The sequence below is a fragment of the Dicentrarchus labrax genome, unplaced genomic scaffold (assembly GCF_905237075.1).
Source record: "Dicentrarchus labrax unplaced genomic scaffold, dlabrax2021, whole genome shotgun sequence".
Classification (NCBI taxonomy): domain Eukaryota; kingdom Metazoa; phylum Chordata; class Actinopteri; family Moronidae; genus Dicentrarchus; species Dicentrarchus labrax.
In genome coordinates this window covers 2,329,316-2,338,542 of record NW_026136709.1, presented here as the reverse complement: position 1 = coordinate 2,338,542, position 9,227 = coordinate 2,329,316, and the positions used below count along the sequence as shown (strand labels likewise).

The 9,227-nt window shown below is 42.6% G+C and overlaps 1 protein-coding gene across 1 annotated transcript; it reads left to right on the top strand.

Annotated features, from left to right (window-relative positions):
* Positions 1-867: 867 nt before the first annotated feature.
* Positions 868-8,627, top strand: LOC127369177 (holocytochrome c-type synthase). The gene is made up of 8 exons (XM_051410282.1): positions 868-1,000; positions 2,198-2,312; positions 2,438-2,485; positions 2,839-2,975; positions 4,310-4,458; positions 6,526-6,645; positions 6,766-6,852; positions 7,177-8,627. The coding sequence occupies exons 2-8, from the start codon at positions 2,204-2,206 to the stop codon at positions 7,373-7,375; spliced, it is 849 nt and encodes a 282-aa protein (XP_051266242.1). The 5' UTR covers positions 868-1,000; positions 2,198-2,203; the 3' UTR covers positions 7,376-8,627.
* Positions 8,628-9,227: the final 600 nt, after the last annotated feature.

Here is a 9,227-nt window from a genome sequence, read left to right as displayed (position 1 = left end):
GTTCTATCAGACTGTTGTGGGGAGCGCCCTCTTCTATACAGCAGTGTGCTCGGGAGGCAGCATTAAGAAGAAGGACGCCTCCCATCTGGACAAACTGGTGAGGAAGGCGGGCTCTGTGTTGGGCACAGAGCTGGACAGACTGACATCTGTGGCAGAGCAAAGGGCTGCTGAACAGGCTCCTGTCAATCATAGACAATCCACTGCATCCACTGCACAGCGCCATTCATCTACGGGCAGAGGAGCAGCTTCAGCGACAGGCTGCTGTCACTGTCCTGTCCCACTGAAAGACTGAGGAGATCGTTCCTCCCCCACGCCATCAGGCTCTTCAACTCCACCCAGGGGAGAAAAACTCTAAACTCCAATATGTCTGCCCTTTAGTTAACTATACCACCTGACGCAGTGCACCCTGCATTATGTGACCACTGACTGACTGACACTACTTATGTACCTTAGGCCTTTCAAGCACTGGATTTGACCATGCACATTAGGACACTAGCCCCATGCTCGTTATTTACCTATTTATTCTACTTTATTCTATTAGTTCTTCTAAATTGACCTCCTCCTCTTATTATTATTATTATCAGTTTGTGGATACTGCTGGAAACTGTGAATTTCCCCTTGGGGATGAATAAAGTATCTATCTATCTATCTATCTATCTATCTATCTATTGCCTCTCACTGAAGGTCATGTCTGATTACTATAAAGTGCAAACGCTTGGAATTGTTCAGTTACAAAAACCGTTACAGTTTGACAAACCATCCCTTTGCTATGTAAACTCATGCATACTTTCACGTTATGACAGTTTGCTCCGGATAACAGCAGCTGTAGACAAACTGGGCGCTACAGCTTTAACAGGCTGCGTGATGACGTATGTGGTTACGTACGGCACATGTAACCATAGACATACATAAGTTAGAGTTGTGCAACCTCCTGTGTCCTGCACTGACATTGGGACAGTAACCTGACGGAAGAACACTTCTCAGCTGACTTCTCTAACAGGTTAGTTATTGTCTCTCTTGATAGTGTCAGCCCTACGGTGTTATTAGGCCGTTACATAATAACGTTAACAGAAATAAAGAGGCGTCCTGTATCGTCAGGGAGGATTTGGGGTCTAAAAGAGAGGACAGCCAACATCCAACAACAGCTAACGTTAGCATATCTGCTAGCTAGTCCGGGTAACGGTAAATGAAAGCAGCTAGTGCTAGTAGCGACTGAGCCTGGTTATCAGAATGAATTGCCCTCTCGTTTCACTTTGTCCTTTTCATTCTATGTGAATGGCAGAATACAGTAGAGACGTTGGGGGGGGGACTCTGGTATTGAATTATTAGCTTTCGTTGCTACCTAGCGTCAGTTAGTTGTACAGAAGCTTCGATGCTAATGCTAACCGTGAGGTTAATCAAGGATACCTGCTGGCAGGAAGGCAGCCTGTTCAGCTGGCTGTTAGCATTGTTATTTCTATTATTATAGAAATAGGAACTCACTTGAATAATATTTCGAATTACTCATTTATCATAACGTTAGCAAAACTCATCGTTTGTTTCTGTTTTTATTTGTTATTATTATGTCTGCCTTGTGCAAAGCTCTTTAAACCATGTCTTATGCTGAAACACACACTGTCCTCGCCTTTTGACAGCTGACCTTGTTTAAATAACTACACTGATACATTAGGTTCGAAAATATTCTAAGGCAAGTCATTATTTACACAAAGCACTTCCCTACAGGGAGCTGGGTTTTCAGCTCGATAGCACCCTGAGTATCTGCTGATACAGTCCGATGCTGTCTTTTCCCTCTCCTAATCTCCTCCTTGATTTAGCGAGCCACAAAACATCCTCCTCAATCTGTGAAATAAATATTTTACAACCGAGAAGGAAGAAATACACAGCCCACGTTTAGTTAAGCCTATATGTAATAGTTTAGCCTAATGGATTGTATCAGATTATGCTTATTTTTAGTCCAATATCCGATCCAGTGATTTTGGCCCAAACTGAGTGTGATCAAGCATTGAGGCCAGCATTCACTATTGCACCGTTTTAGATACGGAGTGGCTTCAGTGCCTAGCTCCAGTGATTACACCTAGTTATCTGTACCGGTACATCTGATATAAACTGTACTGACTAACCAAATGGTGTGTGTGTGTGTGTGTGTGTGTGTGTGTGTGTGTGTGTGTGTGTGTGTGCATCGTTCCTCATTGGACAGGACAGAATGGGAGCCTCCTTGTCCACACCTGCTGCTCCTACAGTGAGGGCAGAGGCCACGATGGCCGTCCCTCCTCAGGGCTGTCCCATGCACCAGGAAGCACAGCCTGTGAAAGGTGCTGGCGCGGGGGGGCGAGATGAGGCCGTTAACTGCTATTACATCATAATGTCATTTTACCTTATATCATACCACTTGCTAAAATTGTACATATTGTAATATGCCTGTATCTTCCTTTCTTAGTGTCTCCACCTTCGGAGTGTCCCATGCATCAAGCTCAGCCTGTCAAAGGTATCACTTAGAATGCCATGCAGGCCTATTCAATTATCTGTGAAATGCTTTTGCCACTTTAACAAATACATTTCTCGTAAACACTTTCTGTAATTTGTTGTTTGTGCAATTACCATAAAGCTTTCCTATGCTGGATTTTATTTGTTTGAATGGCTTGTGCTACTGCTCCCTGCTGTCCTACCTCTTAAACATTATACAACATCATACATTTTCTCCTCTGGACTGCACTGTTTTGCATCTTTCAAGGTTTATTCATGTTGTATTTTTTATTACTATTAATTATTGAAAGTCATAGGCTTACTGTGCAGTATTTTATACCTGTTGTGCCTCAATAAGATGCTCTTGTTCTGCAGCGTCTCCCCCGCCAGAGTGTCCAATGCATAAAGCAGAAAAGGGTCCGGCTCACCAGGACCGGGCCTACGAGTTTGTGGAGTGTCCCATGAAAGCCGCAGCTGCAGCGGCGAATAGTGACATCGACCCTTCAAACATGGTAACCCACATCCCTTTAGTGTAGGAAAACACAGAGTTGGTGCTGCATGGATGGGGATGGGAGTGAGAGAATGAATGTAAAGCATAAATAGATAAATGTGCAGTCATAGCGTAATGAACAGATGTTTTTAGATGTGAAAGGGACTTAATTGCACAGCAGTTGCCAAACCTCTGTTGTCCTATAGTCCAATTGTGGCTACTCAGGTTGCCCGATATGCAATCCGATTGCCCTGAGTGGGAGAATTACATCACAGTCAGTAAGTCAGCAAAATGCCAGCATGGGCGGCTGGGTCAGAAAAATAACCGCCCCTTAAAACTGAAAACCAGCACAAAAATGACAGTTACCAGTATACACCACAATGTTCTGAATAAACATATTATATACACCTACAAAAATTAACATTAGCATAAGTAGTAATGTATAAACAGGCCATGACATGATGGAAGAAGTGGGCCTTTGCTAGACGAGAGACTGAGATTACAAACCAGAGCTGGCCCAGTGCAGAGAGCAGTAGATTCTGCTCCTCTTAGGAAAATGGATAAATATATGAATAAGTGCCATTTTATTGGGCATCAACCTCGCGTTAACACACATATTGTCGACAAAAGACACTTGAGGTCGTGGTTATGCCTGGGAGATACAGCTGAGAGGAGAGTCTGTGCTTGGTGTGAAAATATCACAGCATCATGTTCTGTTGAACATTATTATCTTGTCTTTAATATCACAATCCAGATCATATTCATAACGTTAGTTACTCTTATGGAGTGCAGAGCAAAGTTTTTGAGAGCTGGCATATGGAGAACTATGATGTATCAGATCCATGAAAAATAGTTTGTAATTAAGGATTTAAAATTCACTTGTGCTGATTAATGAGGCTCAGTTGTCGGACATACCACCCCACTGGAAACACCTACAGAAACATCTGCAGATTCTACAGATTATAGTATCTTAGTTCTGATAGTACATCAATTAAAACTGCCTTAATAAAATCACCTTAATATTGGCGTAGGAAAAATAATCGTCAGTCATCCCTTTAGTTGTTGATAAAAGATCCAATCTCAAGCCGATAAAAGCTTTAAAGTTGGTTTAAATGGCTACATCATCTGCTCGGCTCTTGAAATGCACAAAATGCTGGACATCTTACTAGAAAAATCATTTTACGTTTTTTAGTTTTGTTGATAATTTGATATTTTTCAAAACTCATTTAGCGTTGGATTGCTTTCTTATTCTGAAATATTACTATCGTTAAATGAATAAGCATGTCTGTCAAATTTTATTCTTATGTATGGGTTGTGTTGTTGAAGCGTCTTTACTCCCTGTGTGCCGGTGTACAGATGCCTCCTCCTAACCAACTTCCAGCTCCAGACCAGCCTTTCGAACTGTCCATCTCCAGAGAGGAGTCCACCATTCCCCGTCACAGCGCAGAAAAGAACTGGGTTTACCCATCTGAGCAGATGTTCTGGAACGCCATGCTGCGGAAAGGGTCAGTCCCAACTGTTGTGCAGAAATGTTGCACTGATATTTGGGTTTTCGAGTTTGCAACATGCCCTAATGATCTTTAATTCCTGCCAGTAACTTCAACTGTAGTGGGGGAGAGCAGTAGTGTTAGCCTGCCAGCCTACATATATACAGTGGGTACGGAAAGTATTCAGACCCCTTTCAATTTTTCACTCTTTGTTTCATTGCAGCCATTTGCTAAAATCAAAAAAGTTCATTTTATTTCTCATTAATGTACACTCAGCACCCCATCTTGACAGAAAAAAACAAATGTAGAAATTTTTGCAAATTTATTCAAAAAGAAAAACTGAAATATCACATGGTCATAAGTATTCAGACCCTTTGCTCAGTATTGAGTAGAAGCACCCTTTTGAGCTACTACAGCCATGAGTCTTCTTGGGAATGATGCAACAAGTTTTTCACACCTGGATTTGGGGATCCTCTGCCATTCTTCCTTGCAGATCCTCTCCAGTTCTGTCAGGTTGGATGGTGAACGTTGGTGGACAGCCATTTTCAGATCTCTCCAGAGATGCTCAATTGGGTTTAGGTCAGGGCTCTGGCTGGGCCAGTCAAGAATGGTCACAGAGTTGTTCCGAAGCCACTCCTTTGTTATTTTAGCTGTGTGCTTAGGGTTATTGTCTTGTTGGAAGGTGAACCTTCGGCCCAGTCTGAGGTCCTGAGCACTCTGGAAGAGGTTTTCTTCCAGGATATCTCTGTACTTGGCCACATTCATCTTTCCTTCAATTGCAACCAGTCGTCCTGTCCCTGCAGCTGAAAAACATCCCCATAGCCTGATGCTGCCACCACCATGTTTCACTGTTGGGATTGTATTGGGCAGGTGATGAGCAGTGCCTGGTTTTCTCCACACATACCGCTTAGAATTAACGCCAAAAAGTTCAATCTTGGTCTCATCAGACCAGAGAATCTTCTTTCTCATAGTCTGGGAGTCCTTCATGTGTTTTTTGGCAAACTCTATGCGGGCTTTCATATGTCTTGCACTGGGGAGAGGCTTCCGTCGGGCCACTCTGCTATAAAGCTCCGACTGGTGCAGGGCTGCAGTGATAGTTGACTTTGAGGAACTTTCTCCCATCTCCCTACTGCATCTCTGGAGCTCAGCCACAGTGATCTTTGGGTTCTTCTTTACCTCTCTCACCAAGGCTCTTCTCCCACGATTGCTCAGTTTGGCTGGACGGCCAGGTCTAGGAAGAGTTCTGGTCGTCCCAAACTTCTTCCATTTAAGGATTATGGAGGCCACTGTGCTCTTAGGAACCTTGAGTGCTGCAGAAATTCTTTTGTAACCTTGGCCAGATCTGTGCCTTGCAACAATTCTGTCTCTGAGCTCCTTGGGCAGTTCCTTCGACCTCATGATTCTCATTTGCTCTGACATGCACTGTGAGCTGTAAGGTCTTATATAGACAGGTGTGTGCCTTTCCTAATCAAGTCCAATCAGTTTATTTAAACACAGCTAGACTCCAATGAAGGAGCAGGACCATCTCAAGGAGGATCAGAAGAAATGGACAGCATGTGAGTTAAATATGAGTGTCACAGCAAAGGGTCTGAATACTTATGACCGTGTGATATTTCAGTTTTTCTTTTTTAATAAATTTGCAAAAATTTCTACATTTCTGTTTTTTTCTGTCAAGATGGGGTGCTGAGTGTACATTAATGAGAAATAAAATGAACTTTTTTGATTTTAGCAAATGGCTGCAATGAAACAAAGAGTGAAAATTTTAAAGGGGTCTGAATACTTTCCGTACCCACTGTACCTGTAGTTGTATTGTGTATTATTTAACATTAAGTTTATGGTCACCACATATAGTGTTATAAAATATGGTTTGATATGTTTTCAGTACAGGTGGGAAAACAACAGAAACACATGAGATAAAAAAATAAAGTAAAATCAGAATCTTAAATTGGCTTTATTGCCAATGCTTAGTCTGCACATAACAGGAACTTTAATGATTGCAGTGTCCCACTTGTGTAGATGAGAGATAGCAGTTAATAAACTGGTTCTTTGGGAGTCTATATCTGGTTGGCCTTGTTTGTGCTGCAGGTGGCGCTGGAGTGAGGATGACCTCGCTGCTCAAGATATGACCAACATCATTAAAATCCACAATAAGAACAACGAGCAGGCCTGGCAGGAGATCCTGAAATGGGAGGCCATGCATGCAACGTGAGTTTACTCAGCGTAGAACTACAGCTTTCCATGGGCCCTCTGACACTTTGTTCACTGACATGATCTGCCTGTATTGACGGTGATTTGACGAGAACTCCATCTTGTGTTTTCTTGTAGAGAATGTCCATGTGGGCCCACCTTGAAGAGGTTTGGTGGTAAAGCCAAAGAGTTCTCTCCCAGGGCTCGCTTCCGCTACTGGATGGGGTGAGCTCCGTCCCACTTTATCTGCCTGTGTTTTAGTCCTTAACTGAGACAGTGTGAGTCATGTTTTTGTGCTAAGAAGATGCACCAATCCACTGTTTCAGTTCCAATCCAATTTTGATACCTGAATTTAGATATCTGCCGATACCGATGCTGCTTAATTAAATTAGTAGTATTGTACGATGCAGCACAAGTTGCTCGAGGACACACAATGTTATTTTCACATTAAGTCCACAGAACTGCCCAATGGTGCTTTTAAAGCGCCACATACCAGCCTCCTATATCTTATTGCAGTCAGTTAAATTATCTGATGCTTCTCCTCATTAGCTACGAGCTGCCTTTCGACCGCCATGACTGGATCATTGACCGGTGCGGGAAGGAGGTACGCTACGTCATCGACTACTATGACGGTGAAATCAACAAGGACACCTACCAGTTCTCCATCCTGGATGTACGGCCCGCCTTCGACTCTTTCAATGCTGTCTGGGACCGCATGAAGGTGGCCTGGTGGCGCTGGACCTCCTAAAGGACATAGACACATGCACGCGCATATAGGTCACCACGTGGATTCAAACACACACACAGACACACACACACACACACACACACACACACACACACACACACACACACACACACACACACACACACACACACACACACACACACACACACACACACACACAGGGACTGTGAAACTCTTTTCAGCTCTTTACAGGAGGTGCAGTGCTGTGTAAACAAGACTCATGAAGAAAAAGAAATTAGATTATGTTAGCTTAAGCAGGACCTTGTTCAGTTAGGCTGTGTGAAGCTTCATCTGCTAATCCTTTTGATTTCAGTGGAAAGTATAATTTTGGCTTTGCATTGCGGTGTTTGTCAGACTGGTCACATGTGGCTCATACTGCCTCTGGGGATCTGTTCACTGCTCACTTCAAATCCACAATTATGTAGAATTGGCGCCACCTACAGCTTATCTCTATGAACCAACTCCTAATGATTACAGTAGTGGATGGAAACAGGCATTCACATTTCCGATACATATGCATGGAAACATGACCTGCTGACTGTCACTAGTCTGTGTCTCTGTACAGTGTGTATGTGCTTTGATTGTAAGGAAGCAGTGAGAACCCCCTCCCATAATGTTAATTATCTGGTGAACAGTGAGTGAGTTTTTACAGATGAGATGGGTTCGACCGATTACCGTGATGACTGTGCAATGGGTTATGGGAATGTTAGTCTAGTTTGGGTAGACCTTCAGGATATATAGTTCTATTTTTTAAAAAAGGACAAGGATGGATATGAGCCTTGCTATTAATCCCCGTAACTGTCCACATTTGCCCTTTCCCTTCTTGTTGTATTTAGTTAGCCCTTCAGTTGGACGTCAGATGCAGATAATAGCTTGTTTGGAAGGAGTTCACATACTGTATCATCATGTTCTTGCAGCATCCTTCATATATTGTACTGCTTTCCTGTTTCATGATACAAATTGCTAAAAGCTCAGTTACCCAGTTAATCTGAATTCCTATCCATCAGGTATATGACATGTGCTTGGGTTTGCTGTTGCATTGTTCATCTGCAGAATTCTTTCAGCTTCAGTATGTAATTTTTGTTGTGCTGATATTCAGACTTTTTTATTTATTGTTTGATGAATGAGTGTAGACTTGTGTGTGCAGAATCTTCATGCTTTTGTTTCCAGAAAGTGTTCTTGTATCTAAAAATGATTTTACTAGCTCTGGTGGTCAACTAAACTATCAATAAAGCTGGTCCTCTTAACAATATTTGCCTTTTTCTTGGAAACTCTTTATTTACACTACAAGGCCAAAAAAAACCTGGCTGCAGGGATTGGCTTTACACGTATATCAGGTAGGTCTGGCTCAGAGTCTGTGTTGCAGTTCATCCCATAGTTGGGACTGTTCTATATGCCTTTGTGCACAGGGGACAAACGGTTGTATAGTGACTAGACCAAACCAGGAAAAACTGCAACAAGCCACCCTGTTCATGTAGTGTAGTTTAAGCACCATCTGCTGGAGGTGATGAAACATTACAACATTGGTGACATTTAAAGAACAGTCTGATAAAGAAACTCCATTATTTCATAAATCTTTGGTGTTCCCTGATATCCCATGTGCCAGGGCTGAGTCCTTGCTGCAGTGGCCATGGGTTTGACTCTGATCTGTGGACATTTGCTGGCTGTTATCCCCTCTCCCCTTTCCTGTCCATCTTCAGCTGTCCTGTCTAATTAGGACAAAAAGATAAAGAAATAGATTTCATAATTTTAAAACACACACCTGAGACATCAAGCACTGATCACATTAATTCCCATGACAGAAAAGTGATGTGAAGACAGAAGTGTGATGTTAACAGCCACAATGCTTATA

Coding starts and splice junctions, on each gene's coding strand:
- LOC127369177 (XM_051410282.1), top strand. CDS start 2,204: ATGGGAGCCTCCTTGTCCACACCTGCTGCTCCTACAGTGAGGGCAGAG. Junction 6,646..6,765: donor TGGGAGGCCATGCATGCAAC/GTGAGTTTACTC, acceptor GTTTTCTTGTAG/AGAATGTCCATGTGGGCCCA. Junction 6,853..7,176: donor CGCTTCCGCTACTGGATGGG/GTGAGCTCCGTC, acceptor TCTCCTCATTAG/CTACGAGCTGCCTTTCGACC.